The sequence below is a fragment of the Ochlerotatus camptorhynchus genome, unplaced genomic scaffold (genome assembly GCF_037179485.1).
Source record: "Ochlerotatus camptorhynchus isolate MF236.1 unplaced genomic scaffold, CSIRO-AGI_Acam_v1.1 ptg000137l, whole genome shotgun sequence".
Classification (NCBI taxonomy): Eukaryota; Metazoa; Arthropoda; class Insecta; order Diptera; family Culicidae; genus Ochlerotatus; species Ochlerotatus camptorhynchus.
In genome coordinates this window covers 182,573-203,393 of record NW_027040627.1, presented here as the reverse complement: position 1 = coordinate 203,393, position 20,821 = coordinate 182,573, and the positions used below count along the sequence as shown (strand labels likewise).

The 20,821-nt window shown below is 38.3% G+C and overlaps 1 protein-coding gene across 3 annotated transcripts in view; it reads right to left on the bottom strand.

Annotated features, from left to right (window-relative positions):
* The window catches only part of LOC135700494 (NADP-dependent malic enzyme-like), a 69,273-nt gene that overhangs the window by 23,885 nt on the left and 24,567 nt on the right, over positions 1-20,821 (bottom strand). Inside the window, exons 1-2 of one of the 3 annotated variants that reach the window (XM_065221028.1) lie at positions 14,162-14,285; positions 3,443-3,737 (exon numbers count right to left, since the gene is read on the bottom strand). In XM_065221028.1, coding sequence (XP_065077100.1) covers positions 3,443-3,737; positions 14,162-14,208 — 342 coding nt within the window. In that variant the 5' untranslated portion in view covers positions 14,209-14,285. Of the gene's footprint in view, positions 1-3,442; positions 3,902-14,161; positions 14,286-20,821 lie in introns of those variants that run through there. The other 2 variants (XM_065221029.1, XM_065221027.1) reach the window with 2 other exon arrangements.

Sequence of the window (20,821 nt, the reverse complement as noted above, 5' to 3'; positions counted from 1 at the left end):
CCAATCCATAAGAGCCCATAGAGAAGAAAAATCTTCAACAGTTTTTTTTAGCTTGCTGTTATAACGAATAAGACATCTGCTAACATACGTTCTATTTCCATTTGGCATGATTTACAACGTTATTTTCTAGTGACAATCTGCCAAAACGTTAACTTTTACTAAGGTGATCATATTGTCCCGTATGATGACCCATCATGCCCCGTAAAGTTGTTGATCGGAGCAAAAACTGTCATTTTTTAAAAATAAGCATTTAATGGGTATATCATACTTAAATAGTAATAGTTTGTTGATACCAGAACAATCGGGATATCGGGAAGGTCATTCTTGTGAAACCGCGTTAAATTTGGTGTTAGCGAAGTGGAAACATAACTTAGATTGTAAAGATACGATTGTTGCTGTTTGTTTGGATCTTAAACGTGATTTTGAAACAATTTCTAGGCCCTTATTGTTAAGATCAATCAAACGCTTTGGAATTACGAGTACTGCATATAAATGGTTTGAAAGCTATTTGTCTGACAGAACTCAACGGACTGTTTTTAAAGATTCTGTTTCCAGTCCCGTGGGGAAAAACCTTGGAGTGCCCCAGGGAAGTGTATTAGGGCCCCTTTTATTTATTATGTATATTAATGACTTGCGACGTGTTTTACGATTTTGCGACATTAATCTTTTTGCAGATGATACTGTGTTATTCATTGCAGCTAAGGATTTAGATGATGCCGTTTTACACTAAAATGAAGATTTGCGTTCTCTAAGTAGATGGTTGAAGTATGCGCAGTTGAAATTGAATACAAGTAAAACTAAATTTATGGTAATTTCGCGGAATAGAGTAAATGAGAACGTCTCTGTTGTAATTGATGATGAGACTATTGATCGCGTTTGGGAGCTTAAATATCTTGGCGTGATTATTGATAACAAACTTAAGTTCAACTCTCACATTGACAATGTCATCAAGAAAATTGCCAAGAAGTATGGAATTCTATGTCATTTGAAAAACAATTTAACTATTGCCAGTAAAATACAGCTATACAAATGAATCATCTAGACTTTTGCCCTTCCATTTTATTTCTGGCCAATGCAACACAAATATCGAGATTACAGCGTATGCAGAATAAAATAATGCGTTTGATTTTGAGATGTAATAGATTCACTTCCTTCACTTTTATGCTGGACGCCTTACAATGGTTGTCGGTGAAGCAAAGAATTGTATATTTGACTATCTGCAATCTGAGTTCCGAATGCTAATTTATGTTTTCTGGAGCATGAAATCGACTTGCAGCAGTTGTTCATTATAGTTTTAAGTATAACATGTTTTGAAATTTTGAAGCTTATTTGGAAGATAGCTTGAGTTAGTTATAAGTTTTCTGGCAAATGTTGGGGGCTCGTGAGCATTCTTGACATTGCTGAAAATTATGATTGCATCAGATTGCGGAGTTGCTAGTGTAATAGGATGCTTTGTTGATTGTTCATTAATTCTTGATTGCTTGTAATACTTATGAATATTTTAGGTGGACAAAAATGCAAACTAAGAGGTAGACGCCTAAGCTTTTCCACATTTATATCGCTGTGAAGTAACTGTAAACTCTAGAGGGAATTTATATCTGTAACTGAAACCAGTTCGATTTTGTTTGCTAACCTGGTTGAAATGTCATATTTATTTATCTTAAAGATAAGTCGTCCAGCTCAAACCTTTGTAGGGGTAAGAGGTGGGACCTTCATCATCATGATCATCGTAACATATAAACATATTCCAAAGCATTAGTTGATTGCAGGTATCATACATTTAGGAACGGTTTTCCATGTTTTATGATGTGTTTTTCTTAGGGGGACCATATGACCATATCACCCCTACTCATGTAGCATTTCAACTATTTGCAAGGGGCTTCAATTTTCCGATTCGGAAGTATTCATACCCTATTGGGTTGTCTTTCAAACCGTTTAGGATCAAAGAAGAAACTGCTAGATAAGTTTTGAAAACTTCAATTGATAGTAAATGCTTTCTACCAGAGATGTTTTACAGTGCCTTTCCGTTTTTGGCAAAACCCGATTTTTGTCTTCTTTGCTTTCTATGACATTCATCGATCGTTTTTTTTCCGATTTGTGATTGTACTAGACTTTTATATACTTGGTGGTTCATGAAAAATTATCCAGAAAGTACTAGTATAAATCTGAGGAAAGTAATAGCTTATGAATGGAAAGGAACAATTGAAAAATGCCTTATTTAGATAGGAGTTAGGTATTTGGCACTCTGAAGCTTGATAATCTTACATCCACTTGTGGCTCATCCTCTCGAGTACCTATTATAGGCACTTGACATGTAACGATACTCTATCAAATGCCGTTACTCGATAAAGACACTCACTGACTGATTGACGACGAACGACTCCACAACGAAGAATATTAATTTTTGCCCTTTTCTGTTCAATGACCGTCCGTTCTTAAGGTCACACATTAGCATTCTTCGTTTGCTATTTTTTTTTGGCATTTTCCGTCCTTTCTTCCCACCCGAGCAACACGCGGATGAATAGTTTACAAACATTCACTCACGGTGTCTTCGCGTTGTTTGGGATAAATATCAAAACATCAGACCATAGACGACGCTCTCCGACACAACAGGACTCAAAACCGAGAGAACCGAGCAGACATCAGGGAGAGACGTCGCTGGTGTTCGCTGTGCGCAAGTACCGCCAGAGAAGCAAACTAACATAAGGCGATTCAAAAACACCACCAGCCAGCGTGAAAATAAAACATTTTATCGTGAAGGTTTCTTTCATCATGATTAATCATACAAGCGCAAGTGTGAACAGCAGCGTGTACAAGGAGAATGGAAACATGACGAAATTTTAGAAACAGTCGGTCAATAGGAGATTGATTAATTTTTTGCAATAGATTTTGGGTTTGCAACTTCGAAGCCGTAGTCGTCGGGAAGTGTTGAGTCATTTTCTTATGGAAGGTGGTGATCGGTGAACTGCGGGATGGTGCTATGGGCGCTATGGCACACTTTTGGTTAGTGAATTTCTGCATTGAATGTGTTACTCGCGGTTGTTTAACCTTCTTTATGGGGCAAGGTCAAACCAAATTGAATAATAGGAAACAGGAAATAGTTGTGGTTGTTGATTTGAGAGCATAGTTACAGGAATACGCTCAGTTCAAATTTGATGTGTCATGATGATATCGATTGGGGCGGCACGCGAGTCACACAGTTGTCACAAAATGCTACCACCCAAAATGAGTCCTCAAAATTTTGGAGTTGACATTCCAGACAAGTTGTCTGGATCCCAATAAATTACTAAACGATGCATAGAACTTATCCATGAGATTCTGATAGTACTAGAAAGCAAAATAATACATCAGGAAAGTCCAATCGATATCATTGCAGTACACCCCCTTCTAACTACTCTGGTATATCACACTAGTGATGTTATAGGCCACCCCAGACACTTACCTTATTGAAACGCCCATTATGCAGCCGGGCGAACCCGGACACTCCACCGGCTACTTCACCGTCGGACTCCACTGGCCACTGGCCCAAACGATCGCGGCTGGTTTCGCTCATGTTGCTGGTGGTACTGAATTTACAGACGGCTGATCTATTCGCTGGTGCTTGTTTGCCGTTTGACAGCTCACTACAGACTGCCGCTCCGTTGTTACGGGACGAGGCACCATGACTGCTGCTGGTCATCAGGCCTGCTGTGGTGTGCGTTTTCGCGGTGGCGGCGCTCTCAGGCTGGTATCTACCACTGAAAGATTGCAGAGAAATCGAAAGACGAATCAGTTTATCGTACCGTGATAACATTTTCACTTTTTAATGCGATTCTCTTCTCCTAATAGATTGAACTTGAGATCACTTGCGATCACTTTGTAACTTATGGTCCGAAGCAGTCGGAGTTTTGCGAAAATATGAGCTATCCTAGGATGTGATATAACAGCCAGCTACGCTTTCGTCACTGCTGGACGTCATTTGGTTTCTACGCTTTTTTTTTCTCGTCTAAATCGTAAATAGGTAGCAAGAATGAAAGAAACGTTTTTCAAAAAGCTTATTTATAAGACAATATATTGTTCTCTATCCTATTTGCTCGAATCGGTATCGGTACTCTCTGGTACTGAGACCGGTCACTAGATTCTCTCTTATCACTGTGCGAAGAATTGCGCATTATATTTTGCGCATATATATATATTGGACATAATTTTGAACAGGGCTTATCTATGACTGAAAAATTACCATAAATTGTTCAAAGTTGAATTGACATCTTCCCATATCGGGTAGAACCTAGTGGGCAGGCCCTTCGGAAGCTACCTATACCTGCTATGTGATTATCGGTCATATGTTTCGGGTAGATACACAACTGGCAGCTCACGAATACAGCCAAATCACTTTTAAGCGACCACACAGATGTACGTTTGCCCCAACACTAGTGCTATGATATCTTACCCCTACAGCACAATATTTGGGCGAGTGGAAAATTGAGATACATACTCATCACTCGAGTGACTTTTTTACTGTGACAAGATACATCACTGCTATCGGTTATGTTGAGTCATTTTATGACGCACTATGGGGATAGATCAACAACAGGATCTTGGATTGGCTGAACACAAGTTAACGTTTCAATTATTAACAATAAGGGGAATGTGGGGTACAATGGACTTTTGTAAAGCGTTGGAATAATCAAAATTCTGAAAATGTAAGCGATTGAAGGGATGCAAGATTGATTTATTGATAGATATTGATATTGATTTTCATGAATAAGCATTTGAAAATGAGAAAATGGTTTTTGTAATATTAAAACGATGAAATTCTCCTTAAAACTTGGAAACTTCACTCCATAGCTACTCAGATTTACTGTCCTGCGCATGTTTTTTTTTTGTCAGAGAAGCGGAGCGACGGGCAGGCGTCTAGAATAAGCTTCTATAAAAAGATTATAATGAAGAAGATACTTAAAGGGTGATACGGTCAAAATTTGGTCAATATCAACTTGACGTATTTCTTTCAATTTTGCATTTAAAAAACCTGAACACCCCTCATTTTGAAGGTGTGTGTGTGTAGAATGTTGCTCCTATTTTGATTTTGGAATTCACTCTTCAGTTGTCAAAATGCCGTCCAAGCAAGAAGAGCAGCGTATCAAAATTTTGCTCGCGCATCGCGAAAATCCGAGCTACTCGCACGCAAAGTTGGCAAAATCGCTAAAAGTTGCCAAATCAACCGTTACAAATGTAATTAAAGTGTTTGGGGAACGTTTGTCGACAGCCAGGAAGTCTGGATCGGGGGGAAATCGAAAACCGGAAGCCGCTGAGACGACAAAGAGAGTTGCCGGTAGTTTCAAGCGAAACCCTAACCTCTCTCTCCGAGATGCCGCAAATAAGCTGGGTGTATCGTCTACAACCGTGCATCGAGCCAAAAAACGAGCCGGACTATCGACTTACAAGAAGGCAGTGACTCCAAATCGCGATGATAAACAAAATACGACGGCCAAAGCGCGATCCCGGAGGCTGTACACGACGATGCTGACGAAGTTTGACTGCGTGGTAATAGACGACGAAACCTACGTCAAAGCCGACTACAAGCAGCTTCCGGGACAGGAGTTTTATACGGCAAAAGGAAGGGGAAAGGTAGCAGATGTTTTCAAGCACATGAAACTGTCAAAGTTCGCAAAGAAATATCTGGTTTGGCAAGCCATCTGTACCTGTGGCTTGAAAAGCAGCATTTTCATAGCTTCCGGGACTGTCAACCAAGAAATTTACGTGAAAGAGTGTTTGAATAAACGTCTGCTGCCTTTCCTGAAGAAACACGGTTGTTCCGTACTGTTTTGGCCGGATTTGGCATCTTGCCATTACGGTAAAAAGGCCATGGAGTGGTACGCCGCCAACAACGTGCAGGTGGTTCCCAAGGACAAGAACCCTCCCAACACGCCAGAGCTCCGCCCAATTGAGAAATACTGGGCTATTGTCAAGCAAAACCTAAAGAAGACCAAAAAAAACTGCTAAGGGCGAGCAGCAGTTCAAGGCAAACTGGCTTTCTGCGGCGAAGAAGGTGGACAAGGTGGCTGTACAAAATCTGATGGCAGGGGTCAAGCGTAAGGCCCGGCAATTCGGATTTGTAAAAGCGGAAGCCTAACTGAATATTTTTCCTGAATTTTATACTAATTGAACTTGAAAAAGAAATTTAATTTGATTTTTTAAATAAACGATTTCACCGATTTACACGCGTTTTCCCTTGACCAAATTTTGACCGTATCACCCTTTATGCATAAGAGTCCCACGGTGCATAAGAAATGTATAGAACATGGGGCAGTTATGCGAATAATGGCAGTGGATGATATGATATAATATGATCCATTATCAATTTCATTCGAGCAGTTGAAAATGATGTTGCTTCTACTTGAACTTTTATGAAATATGCAATGTTTCGATTTATCTTCCTCATTATCACACCGAAAAAAAAATATCATCACTTACACATTCACAAAACCTCAATATATTTGTGTAATTGTCAAAAAACATTGTTAGAAAGTCATTAAAAACCCGCCTTAAGCAGAATTAAATTTAATACGCTCAGATCACGGCGATTAAACTGTCTATTGATGTCAAATTGACAAGAAGTGGTAATAGGCAAATATCACAAGAGAAGCATGCATTACGTAACGTGCATTACTCCACGAAAAATTCAGGAAAATCAAGCACCCTCTTTGGAAATTGCTCCTTTATCAAATTCATTTCTTATCACATATATCACATATGCATCTCTCCCGAGAGTGAGACGTATATTAACACAACGTGTAGATGGCCCTTTTAGGATGAAAGTCTCTTTCTCACCAATGCTTGGTAGTCATAAGTTAGAGAGAGAGACATCCGTCCTACACGCATCAGTTTATTGGCGTTAACTCTACTAGCTCTGAGCCGGGACACTAAAGGGTGTCCCACATCAAATTGCATCACGGAAAAAACGGTGTAGAAAATTATCCACTGGGTATTTTCTCTTGAAAATTTGGCAGTTCATAGTTAGTTTATTTTGATCGCTGTCAGTTTTTCGAAAGTTGGAAAAAATGGCGTCACGTGAAAATCAACGTCGCGAATTGATTTTGCGCAAGCACCTGGAAAATCCTCAACTCTCTCATCGGGACATCGGAAAACAACTCGGAATCGTGCAGTCAACGGTGAGTCGTGTGATTAAACGTTACTACGAAACTCTGAGCATAGGACGGAAGGATGAATGCGGTCAGAATGGATGTTCTATTAGTGATCAGGATCACAAGCATGTCGTGAAAGCGTTTAAGCGGAATCCCAAAGCTTCAGTCAGGGATGTGGCCAAAAAGTTGAATCTGTCCAAGTCTTTCGTTCAGAGAGCCAAGGACCGGCAGGGACTGCATACGTACAAAGTGCAGAAGACTCCAAACCGTGATGAACGACAAAATACGGTGAGAAAGTCACGGGCCCAGAAACTGTACACCCAGATGCTGACGAAGCCTCATTGTCTCATCATGGATGATGAGACTTACGTCAAGGCGGACTTCCGGCAGCTTCCGGGGATCCTAGTCTTCACCGCCCAGCACAAGTTTGATGTTCCGGAGGAAGTAAGGAAGCAGAAACTTTCAAAGTTTGCCAAGAAATACATGATTTGGCAGGCGATCTGCTCATGTGGCAAACGGAGTGCGCCGTTCGTGACTACCGGGACTGTAAACGGGGAGATCTACCTCAAGGAGTGTGTACAGAAGCATCTGCTTCCTCTGTTGAAGCAACACGAGGGCCTTACGATCTTCAAATGTTGTCCTGGAGTGGTACGAAGCCAACGGGGTAACTTTCGTACCCAAGAAAATAAACCCCCCCCCACCCCCCATCAACGCACCGGAACTAAGGCCCATCGAAAAATACTGGGCTATTATGAAGCAGGCACTACGGAAGGATCCCAAGGAGGTTAAATCTGAGGAAGACATGAAGAAAAAGTGGGTTTCCGTACAGAAGAAGCTGCAGCCAGATGTTGCACAGAACCTAATGAGTGGAGTTAAGCGTAAGGTGCGAGCGTACGGTTATGGTATTGAAGTTGAATGAAATAAAAATGCCAAAAGCTTACTAATGGGTTATATTTTAATGTCTGAAAGTTTTAAAAGGATCGATCAGCTAGGTAATTTTCTACAGCGTTTTTTTCGTGATGCAATTTGATGTGGGATACCCTTTATCTTTACTCCAAACATGTGTGTGAAAAAATGCAAACAAATATTCGCTACTTCACTTTCTCACGTAATACTGCAAACAAAATAGTCACACCCATTAACGGTAATTGATAGAAGGACGGTACGTTGGCACAGTGCCGCACGGCACGCACCGAACAACTTAAGCACGGCACCAAGCATAACAGAACGGCTCTTCGGTATAGCTTGTTCTTCGCATCGGTGGCGTGCCGGGAAGAGGTACCGAAACCAAGGGCGTGTTCGCTTCGAAAGGGAAGCAATATTTTAGCATGGCGTGCGGTGTTTTGACAAGTTTGAATTACAAACCAAACTAAATATTAGCACTAAATATATTTAACGCACGTACACTAGCGAGCATCGCCATGTAAAGTTGTTTATTATTTTCCTCTGACTAACCTGGAAAATGTACGAAATTAGATCTGTCAATATGAGTTTGACAGCGATTTGTTATGTATTTTCCTCGGATTTTCACTAACACGCTCTCACATATCGCACCAATACAACCGGACGTGAAAATCTCAATATGCCCCAGACCTTATAAAAAAGGACATTGCAAGACCAACAATTGAAATGGCCTTAACTTCATTTTGTAAATAAACCTTGAAAGGCAATTTTTTTCGCGAACCGAAGTCCGCAAAGGCAAACCAACATAATGAACAGGTAGGGGAAATTCTCCTCTACCAGATTGTTTAGGTTTGCGATTGAAGGTTTCGGTTCGCGAGAAAATGGCCTTACAAGGTTTGTTTACAGAATGGAGTTGAGGCCATTTCAATTGTTGGTCTTGATTGATGAAAAACTTCAATGACAGTTGTCCAGCAGTGCTCCCATTTTATTTAATGAACAATCCAATGCCTGCGAGATTGTACTGAAGGTGTGCCGATGAATGTGCCGAAGCTGTGCTGAATTTCGGCACACTGTGCTGAGGACTTACCCCTTGAGTTATACACTGTTATATTAAAAAAAAAAGTTGTTAAAATATATTTTTATGTGGGCCGCAGTCAGAAATATTAACATTTAAAACGGGCGTATTTCAATAAGAAAAACTTCATTAACACTGTGTTACATGGCTTGTCTACAATCTAGTCGAGAACACAATGAAATGGTTAAAAAACGGATTTTGGGTTAGTGTCTGCATACTTAAAATTTTTCAACCGATTTTCTATTTTAAACGGTTTTGGAAAGCAAACAGTCAGAGCTTTTGGAATATATGGATTTATGGTGATTTTACTGAAAATCGTTAAGATTTTTCTAATCATAAATGATTTTTATACAAACAAATCGCATTTAACTTTATACGCCAGACCAAAGCATGACCATGCTCTCGCCATAATATCACTTATTTTTTATGCAATCTTGAGGCTTCAATCTATGCAATCTTCAGGTTCAAAATTTTAGCCAACTCGGTCAACATTTACCAGATTGAAGCTATTTTTTTCCGAGTTGAAGTTTATAAAAAACACACAATTTAAAAGTTTTGTTGCTAGGTGGCGTTGCAAACGTCTCAAACATTACTGAACTCAATATCCTAATATGCAATTATATGCTTAACAAGTTTGTCGAAGACCGGAAGACGATCTTACTTGATCGTGAAAAGTTATTAGCATTTTATTGAATCAATGACTGACAGATTTAAAAGAAAAAAGAGAAAGAAAAACAAATAATAAAAATAAAAATCAGTCAGACATTGTTTCACAAAGTTGTTGAACATATAATTTCCTATTACGGTATTGGGTTTTAAATGGGTAAATTTTGAACAAACATATGTTATTATGGCGAGGAGGGAGGAACATGTTTAAGTCAGCTTAATAGCGTCTGAAGTTAGAAAATTGCGATTTTGTTTGTATAAAAATCAATGGAATGGAAGCGAAAGTGTTTGACGTTTCGTAAGCATTAGCAGCATAGAGGTAACTCTAGATCGTCCCGAAGGAACGTGCTTAACTTTTTGGCTCAGCTCTGGTACTATCTTCGGTCCCAAGCTAATTGATGCACCCCTCGAAACATAGGAAAATCTACGAACCCCTCATTTTATCTGTCAAACTTTCATAGCGAATCAAAACAATCTTAGTCAGTACTAGAATTTCGACTAGAATAGGGTACGCTTTTTTTTTCCTTGATTTGTTTTCCGTGCTGAGCACCAATGCTACCGACGCCAGGAAGGCAGCTCCAACACCTGGAACCTACCTATCGACCCATCAACTCATGAACCGGGGACCAACGGCTTTACTTCCCTGCCGAAGGAAGGCGTGATCAGAGATGTTATGCCTCAGAACATCCCAGCGGCGCCGACTGGGATTGAACCCAGGCCTGCTGGCGTGAGAGGTAATCACGCTTACCACTACACCACCGGCGCCGCTAATAGGGTACGCTTATAGATGTACTTGGGACCAATAGGCTAGTCAAGTAGTGAGCCAATTTAAAATCATTAGTTTCCACCGGTTGGTATTACGATGTTTCATCCGTCCGAGGGGGGCGACTCTATCTACAATGCAGAAAAGATTGCGTTTTGCTGTGGCTAGCTGCACGCACGCTGAGTAGATAGAAGGAAGATTTATGTCGATTTTGAAGGTTTCCTGCAAAAAGATGAAGCACGATGCAAGTAGATGCGAGAAATGTAAGATGATCTTTCGAAGATTGATTCGCTAGTGTGAGATTTTTTGAGCATCTAGAATTAAGATTTAGATGTGTCGCCCCCCTCGCATCCGTCAAGCTTTCTTCAACCATCTTTTTCAAACACTTATGTGGGTGTTTGTGAAAATGTTTGATACATTCACCTAACTAAAACTCACAAATACTGACCATGTGGTTTTCCTATAAAAAAAAATTAACAAGCATTACTAATACTCATTTAATGCTAGTTAAGGTCATTCAACATTAGCAGTGTTGAATGAAGGTTTCTAGCAATAACAATGTTGATTAAAGGCTTCTTAGCATTAGCAAGGCTGTTTAAAGGCTTTTTAGCACTAGTAATGCTGAAATAAAGCAAATTTGAGGCTTTGTACTGATAACCATAACCATTCCCAAGTAAGTTATGGTTTTAGGAGGGTTCTGGCTTAACCAACTTGGTTGAAGGTGGTCTATAGAATTCTAAGCAGCCTCATTTTTAAGTCGTTATAAGAACGTGAAAGTTCTGGTTTGAAGAGCATTCTAAGCAGCTTCTGGCGGAACTTGAACGGAACTTTAAGAAAATAAATTAAGAAAGGTTTTTGTCCACTACACCAAAATTCTATATTTAGTTCGCACTTTTATGAAAGTTATTTCTAAATCCAGGTATTAATATGTATTGATTTATCAGCATTAGTAGTAGAATTGGAGCTGTTTGAAGAATTAGAATTAAACCCCGTCCTTCTGCGTGAGAGCCCCAGAACGAACCGCTACGTCATCTGAAATATATTAAATAGAACTGTTGTCCCACCTACTGTTGGAGTTCTCAGTGCAAGCTGACTGACTTGAATACGAAACACAACACCTTGATAAATTTTGAATTGGTGTTTGCCCGCTTGGTATTCCAACACACTTGTGGCGCAGTGGTTAGCAATCGTAGATCGCATGCCGAATACACGGGTTCGAATCCAGGAAATTACTCTTTTATTTATTTTTTATGTTTGGATAGAATGTTGATGCACTGCATAAATATAAGAATTCTGAATTATTCGGGCAACTGATCATTTCATATTAACGTACATTAAATTTTGTTACTAATAAAGACTTGTGCGGATTGAGCTTGAAAGTTCTGCCGGAACTTTATTTGAACTTTATGGAACTTGAAAGTTCTGCCGGAACTTTATTCGAACTTTATGGAACATGAAAGTTCTGTCGGAACTTTATTTGAACTTTATGGAACTTGAAAGTTCGGTCGGAACTTTATTTGAACTTTATGGAACTTGGAAGTGATTCTAATCGTTGAATGCGGAACTTTTGGTTACTTGGGTACTCTCTTTTCACATGTTGCTCTAGATTTGGCTTATAGGTTAGTTGGGATGTTTAGTGATTGAGCGAGACAATTAAAAAATCTTATTGTTCAGCTCGGATGTAACTCAAAGTAGGTTGTTCACTTCCATTTAATTCCACTTAATTAATTTTGGTATCCATGACAGATACGTATTTCGACTAAAATGTGCAGTCTTCATCAGCGTCATTCCCACACTCATAAAATTCGACACATTTTTATTGGCAAATTTCCATGTAAAATTTCACATGTTTTCATGTGTCCACACATAAACAGAATCCACACAGAAGTACACATGAAATTTATGAGTCAAATGAATAATATGTGCGGTTACACATGAATTTGATGTGTACACAGAAGAACTATGTGTCCGACATATACATATATATCATTTGTTTATCACATTGCAAAAATTCATGTATGGAACAAAAATAAAAAATAAAAATTGAATTTTTATTAATGTACTAAAGAGCTTATCAAAACCTAACCCCCTTAAGTACTCATCCCCAAGGTGAAAATGTCCAGATCACAGGTATAAAAATGAAACTACAATGTTAGAATCGGAACCTACCAAACTAAAAAACAAAAGATATAAGTAAACTAAAGGAGAAAAATCGATACTAATCTATAATAAGGAAAATCCCCAAAGGCTTGGTAGCCATCATAATGAAGTAATGAAATTGGGTTGTTAGCTTTAAATAAAACAGCAAAAAGGTTATTTTCCATTTAATTAAAAAAATTTTTTTACAGGGTATGAGTACTTAAGGGGGTTAGGTTTTGATAAGTTCTTTAGTGGGAATGACACTGATGAAGAGTGCACATTGTAGTCGAAATACGTATCTGTCATGGATATGAAAATTAATTAAGTGGAATTAAATGGAAGATAACCCTTTTTGCTGTTTTATTTAAAATATTCCGCTAACAACCCAATTTCATGACTTCATTACTTCAGGTTGTTCACATTTTCTGCTATCAAGTAGAAGATATTTCGTCAATGTGAGGTGAAAGCATAAACGTGTTTCATACCTTAGAAGCGCAAACTATGGAAATTCAATACCGTAGTTAGCTGGGTTACAATACTTCCCCGTATGTTTTCACACTGTTTTGCCGCATATCACGCCACCCAAAATACACAAAAGGGTTATTTTGTATTGGTGTATGCTGCAACAGAGTGTATCATACTTCTAGATGCTGGCGATCATCGCAATACAGTGCCAAACACCAACAACATGAATGGAAAGGTACACGTGCAGTGCATAAAGCAAGCGCACCGATATGTGGCTGTTGCCAAGTGCTCGAAAGTATGCAAAAACTAAAAGAAGGAGATGAGTGCGTCTGTTTGTCTATACCCATCGGACCACTATGTTAATGATGATGATGATGATGATGATGATGATGATGATGACGATTGGCGCGATTAATTCATCCTCTAATCCGCTAATTCCAAACGATTCAGGTGATCGTCATACGATCTACAGCGGAAAAAACATCAGCCGGTTTCAAATCATGAATAGAGTCGGTCACTTTTGACTTTAAACGATTAGATATATTTTTGTAGGTATCGCTGTATTCGCACAATGATGCACTGTAATGTGTATGTACATATAACGTTTAGAACGAGAGTAAAGTCGATTCCAGTTTTCAGCTGTAACGACAATACATAAGTCCAGCTAGACTCCGTTCCAAGAATTACATTCACTTTCGCAAATAATTTGGGAAGCGTTGCTTCACATGACCAGCGCCGAACGACCTTCTTCATAGCTTCACAATCGACGCGGCGACGCGAAAACACCCAAACAAACATCAAGCCAACCGTAGAAACTTGTTTGCTGTTTCGCCTTCGAAGCGCGGCTTCGCATTTTCACTTCTTTCTTGTACACTCAATTTCATAACAATTGTGCAAAATTTATCATTCGTCTGTTCGAGTTTCATGTGCTTTTGTTCGCAACAACTGGATTCGACTAGGTCACGCCAAATTACTTTTTAAATAGACTCACGATATTCGGCTGGGTGTAGGTAAATGGTTACTTACTTCATGAAGCTTTTACTGCTTGGATAGTTGTAAACTTCAGCAGCCATTTTTGTCTTTCTGTTTGATTGATTATTAAGTACACACTATATGATTAAGCAAAGATAACAAATTACGACCCGCGTAATTGAGACACTTTTTAGAAATGAAGTTTTTTAGTTCAGAAACCTTCACGGAATCACTTCTTGAACTAAACTGGCAGACGAGCTGGTAGCCACAGTGTTTTAAAGAAGGCATCCTCGGTGAACAGCTGATTGATAAGCCAGAAGTTGTTTCGTCAACTAGGACGGCATCTTTTCCAGCGCTTCTACTGATAACAGAACTCGTGCTCACATGTCATCCGAATCGCGCAAAAAAAAACCTCAATATAATTGAGGAAGTCATGTAAAAGTCCTACGTTATAATGTGACGTAGAATGGGATAGATACTTTGTTTCCCAAGTAAGCGCTGAAACCAGTTGTGTCCAGGATTGTTTACTAACCGGTAAGTTTGACTTTTCGACATTCACCATTATCGATTCACCTACACTGTCCACCTTGCAAAGTGAGTCTTCTACGTATTCGAAATGATTAGCAAAATATAACCCCGAGCGACTCTCGATCCCAAACGTCCGTTCGTCCGGGACATCGATGAGTCTGCGTTCGTGGGAAATGATCGATTCGACTCGTGCTCCTACAGTCATCTTTGGTCGTTCTGCATCGTAAGAGATTACAGGACCACGGCAAGATCCACAACGCGATGGAAAAGCGTCCGACAAACGAACGGGGGCAGTCGGTAAATTTTACGTAATGATCGCATGGTGTAGGTAATGGCCTATCAGGAAGAGGAGGCACACGTTGCGAGATGCACACAGTCTGAGAGTCGAGTGATCGGTGCAGATCATACCATGGGCTAGTGATACAGATATGACTGCTATTTTTTGGTGTTAGGTGGATCGAGGCGGTTAGTTGCCACGGTGACTTTTAGAATTCTACGAATCAAGATTGACCATCATTCTAGTAGTGCTGCAAAAAATACAGCAGTTTCCGGTGGTGTACGAGCAAAACTACAAGCTGTGCAATGGATGTATTTCGAGATTAACTAGGGAAAGTGTACCAATTATGGCACTACTAGTTCCCTAGTAGTCCCCCACTAGTGGTCAAAAGCTCAAAGTTTTCATCAAACTCAAAATTTCTTTCACAGGATGCTAGTTTCAATGATGTTCTGCATGTCTATGTTGATATTTTTTGAAAAACATAATTTTAACTTGATTTAGACCGAATGGCTACTGAGAGTGCCATAGCTGGCGCAATTTCCCTAGTTGTTCTCAGACATTTGTAAAAAAATATTGTTACCGTTATTACTTTGGACGATGTCCTATTGAATAAGATAGCTGGAAACGACAGTTTATTATATGCAAGATTTCAATACCGCCTTGTGTATTCTTGTTCAACTGTAAGAAAAGCATCATCAAACTGCTTGGCTCCAAATGACGGTTCGTGAGAGCTTGATTTTGGCTCCTTTTGACGTTCATATTTTTCGAGTCTGCTTCTCCCTCCCAGGTTCAGCCCAATAAGGTGATCCAACAGCGTTGCCAGTTTCTTTTAATGCTTATCGGTATAAAAGGTATTAAAAAATCGGTATCTATAAGTATTTACCATTTATTTAATTTTATATTTTTGCCGTTTTTGAAAGCGAAAATTTGAGATTGAGGGGAGTTGCTTTGTTTGACGGCTTTCTGAGTCTCTCAGTTTCGCAGAGAAAGCTGGTAATCACAGCAAAATTTTAGTTTATGAACTATGATCAGAATATTCCGGAAGAAAACTCCGGGGAATGTTTGAATTAGCTTCTGAATGGAGCTGAAAAAACATCCAGAGAAAGACGAAAGAAGCTCTTCTGGATGAAGTTCGAGAAAAACTAGAAAAACCTCCGGGAAACTTCCAAGACACGAATTGAGAAACTGGTGGCGAAAATTTAAATAAACTATCGGAAAAAATTGGGTGTCACATCCAAAAGAAGCCAGAAAAGTTTCGGAAACCAGAAGTAAATTTTCAGAAGTAGCCATTTCCAGGGAAAGCCAGAAGAAGCTCGGAAAAACCTTCCAAGAGAAGTCGAACAAAAAAACCTTTGGCTTATGGTCAAACTTCCAGAAGAAGACGAAAGAAATTTCTGGGAGAATTAATTGAACTTCCTTGAGAAAACGAAATAAACTTCCTGGAGGCGCTGGCAGAAACTTCCTAAGGTAGATTGGAAGAAACATCTGAAGAAAGTCGGAAGCCAGACCGCTTACGGAACAGTCGAAAGAAAAAAGGACATAATTCCGGAAGAAACAGATTCCTGGGGGATGTTCTAATGATCCAGAAAATTTTCATGATGTATGTATGTATGTATGTAAAGTAGCCACCATCCTTTCAAGACTTGTCTTGTATGCAGCTCCACTTAATAGCAAGATCAATTTGAGCTACCGATCTGAATTCACAATATCGCTGTATGAAGGGCCAAAAACGGAAGGGCGGACCCGTAAGCAGAGACACTTACGCGAAATCCACGGGAATTTAAGAATCTCCTTCCAACGGTACGCTCCAACAAATCGAATAACACAATTCGCAATACTTATTAAGCTTTCTACTGGATGGTTTGTTAAGAAGGGCGCGTCAATCTCCCTGAAACTGTTGGAGTAGAATTCACACCACCACAATCGAATCGGTAGGATAAAGAAAATGATAGTGTTTATTCCCTCCTAGACTCCGGCTGTCAATCATACCATCGTCCAGTTTCAGTTTGAATGATACCCTGATGCTCCCTCCCAACCCAGTATTTATTTATATAATGAAAATATATATGCAATGGAGAAATGAAATATATCAGAACATTAAAATATTACATAAGATAATATAGTTGCTACTGCAATGAAAAAGTATTTTACATATAATAAGATGCAGCTTTATACCTCCTCAGCTCACAATGGTAAGTGGATGCAACACTGAAATGTATAGGATATATTAAGCAATTAAATATATTTATTTTGTATAGTGATCATGAATTTTAAGGGTCATGACGGAGAGCTTGGGATTGAACCCATGATTTTCTGCTCAGTAAGCAAATACGATCCCTCCAGGGTCATCGAGCATCTCATAATCCACTGCGCTTCGCGTCAAAGTACGATGCATTAGACTATTCTTGAATTAACCTGAACGAATGCTGAAAAAATAAATTATTACAATACAAATCTAAAGATGTTTCTCCTTTGAAGAGCTGAAAAAAGTTGAAAAAAGTTGATAAAAGGCTGAAAAACACATATCAAGATCAGTGTTTGGAAAAATTCGAAACCTCAAATCTCGTGCGTGAGTTTATTCGCCTATGAATTTTGGCTCGCAAAATTCAACTGCTGAAAAATCACCCCGATTATTTTTCTGGTACAAAAATTCATTGCTTTTTATTTCCTGCATCAACGGATGGAAAACTTACACATAATTGCATAAACATGCAATCAATTGACGTTTGAGAGGAGCAATACAATAGTTGGGTAAAGAAGAATTGCATTATAACACATCATCGACTGGAAATGCTTTTGGCACTGCTGGGCTGCAGGTAGTGATGAAACGTTGCTATAACTATTCCACAGCCGCAGACAGTATATGAGCAATAATATCAAACAAATGTATGTATCTATATATTGCAGTTATGTTAATTCTGAAATTAAAAAAAAAAATAATAAATAAAATCAGTCAGCTGTCATTGAATATCAAAATTTTAATTATTGGAATCCGATAACTAGAAAACGGAATCGCTCCTACAGATGCCCTGGATGATCTAAAATGCTTTACCATGAATTGAATATAAAAAGCTAATATCACATTATTTGAAAACTAATGCCATAAACGGATGAAATACAAATTAATATTATATAACACAATTTCATATGAAAAGAAGGAGTAAGGAATAATAGTAAAATAAATAAATAAGCATGTATAATAATATAATATAACATGAAGTCTGTAATAACATTTACACATAGTACAATACTATTAAACAATACATAATGTGATGAACGAACATAAATTGTAATTAAAAATGTAGCATAATATAATGATATGAAATAATAATAATAATAATATACAGTCTGATCGAACATATAATACCATTAAATAAAAGATGACATTGTAGCAACGATTGAAAAAGAATAATGAAATAATTAAAAACATTCTCTATTTACCCAAATTTCAATACGGAATAAAGATTGGCACTTACTTCTGAAGACTTGTAATCAATCCCATCTAAAGCCACTAGGGGTTCAATGTGCTGCTACTGTGAGAAGATCCGTTAATATAATTATGACACAATAGTGTATTAATTAGTATTTGTTTGAAATGTTTTCATGTTGATAGCAATGCATTAATGTTTTAAAATCACAAGGGTCCTTCTAAATCATTAACTTTATTCTAAAAATGAAAAAAAAAATCAGGTTTGTTGTGCTAAAAAATTATGTAAAAAAAAAAAAATAAAAAAAGAACATATCATCATTTCAGCCAATATAAAATAACATTTATTGTTAAGGAATGAAATTTCATAACAATAATTTGTTGTCTGCAACTTTAGAGAAACATTGATTTTAAACAAATTAATACATAAGTATAATTTTCAACAGACAACCTTGTAGAGACCATGGAATCCGGGATATACCTCGTACACGTTGGTGTCTTCAATTAAGGCGGGCATAAGATCACTTGACGTCCCTCGCGACTACCTAATAAAATTTAAATTAATATTTGAACGAATAATCAAGGTAATGACAAATACAATTAATTTGACAAATGTATGCAGGTATGTTGAACTGAAAAATTGTATTCAAGAAATCAACATATTTACAGCTAAGCTAGGCCAATAGAAAATAATGCTTTTTGTGTAATATTGTTCAGTAAGTTGCATAATATTAATTCAATCATTTGGCATTGTGGGCTAACGGATTTCTAATTTGACTGAAACAAAATGAGAAATATTGATGTTAAACAATGATGTATTCCATTTTATTACAATGTGAAGTACCAAAACAAAAACCTGGTCCACAACCTATAAATAATAAATAAATAATATCTGGACAAAAGTGATTTAAATAATTATTAGGGAAATGGAGAATCATTCATCTAGCTCTTATAAGCACTGTCGGTCATTCTGCTAACACTTGTTAAAAAAGCTCCCGTACACTGCAGCTCTGGAGCACCACGCACATGAAAACTCACATAAAAGTTCATGCTATGCGAAACTTATGTCAATAAGAGGAAGAATCTAATTAGTTTCAAACACTGAACAGTTCATCCACCACGTTGTACCATACAAACACGAGCAAAAGAAAGGGACGACCAGTTTCACACCGCTCGTTCTCCTCTACTAGTCATGAGTCAAAAGCAACACGAGACAACTACATTTACATCGTCATGGGGAAAAAAACATACACAAACAGGAAAAATTTCTAGCCCGAAAGGCATCAAAAGGGGCCATCCATTCAGTTCGTCACGCTTTAAGAAGAGTCGATGGGGGTTTTAGAAATCTGTGACAAACAGCCCATGTTATACGAAAAGCGTTGTGAAAATGAGAAGGGAAAGTTTATTTATAATAATCAAATTGTGACGTAATTAATGGATGCTCGGAACAATAAAGTTTAATGGTATGTAAAGCGAGCAAACAAGAGGTTGAACAAAAAATCGGGCAACCAGAAGGGAACCGTCGATACCAAATATTAAAAAAAAAACAGCAAATCAAAAACATAGTTGTAATGGAACATTCTCACCAAGTTCTCCACCATGATAAACACAGCATGCCACTTATCGCCATCGTGATGTTTTTTTTTCGCATATGAAGTTGAACGTTGCTGTCAGCATATGTCACAGCACGCCTGAGATGATAACATCGCCGTCTCGCCAGCTAACTATTGCCCGCTCTTCCAAATTTGTACGGCAGCACTACACACTCACTAATATTTTTCTTATACCAACACAATCACACCGAAGAACGTTGCTTTGTTTTGCAACACAAACGCACACAACAAGGAGGAGGAAACCGATATCAGGCGGAAAGCTTCCATGTTCGAGCTACGCCGATAAGCACTCAAAATCGCAACTAAATAAACTCTAATGCTATCAACAATCGCGGATTTTGGATTTAAATCACTTTCCACGGTTTTCATGCTTGCCAGGAACATACGCTGACTAAAATAATTTCAAAATAAAAAAGCACTACGGTTAAATACACGACACTCAAGCAGAGACACCAACGTACGTCCGACCGCCAGCATACGTCAACCTGAACTGGTGATCCAGAAAATTTTCATGATATTCAAAAAACATCCCTGAAGACTCTAAAATTTCCCTGAAGTTTTCGGAACATTTCTGAAATGCACTTAGGAATATTCCATAATTCCTCGAAATTCCTTAAAAGTTCTTGTAATTTTCCTAAAATTAGGGGCTGTTTTGGAGTTCTCTGGTCATCCTGGAAGCGCTCGGATCTTTCCTGATTATAATAAGACTACTGGAATATCTCTAATCATCTTAGAAGGTCTCTGGACTTTCTTGAAGATAACAAAACCTCTTAAGTGCTCTCACAATTTTCTTGAATTTATTGAAACATCAGCATTGAAGTTCTCTGATCTTCCCGATTTATTTTTTATTTTTTTAAAGTTATCGATAC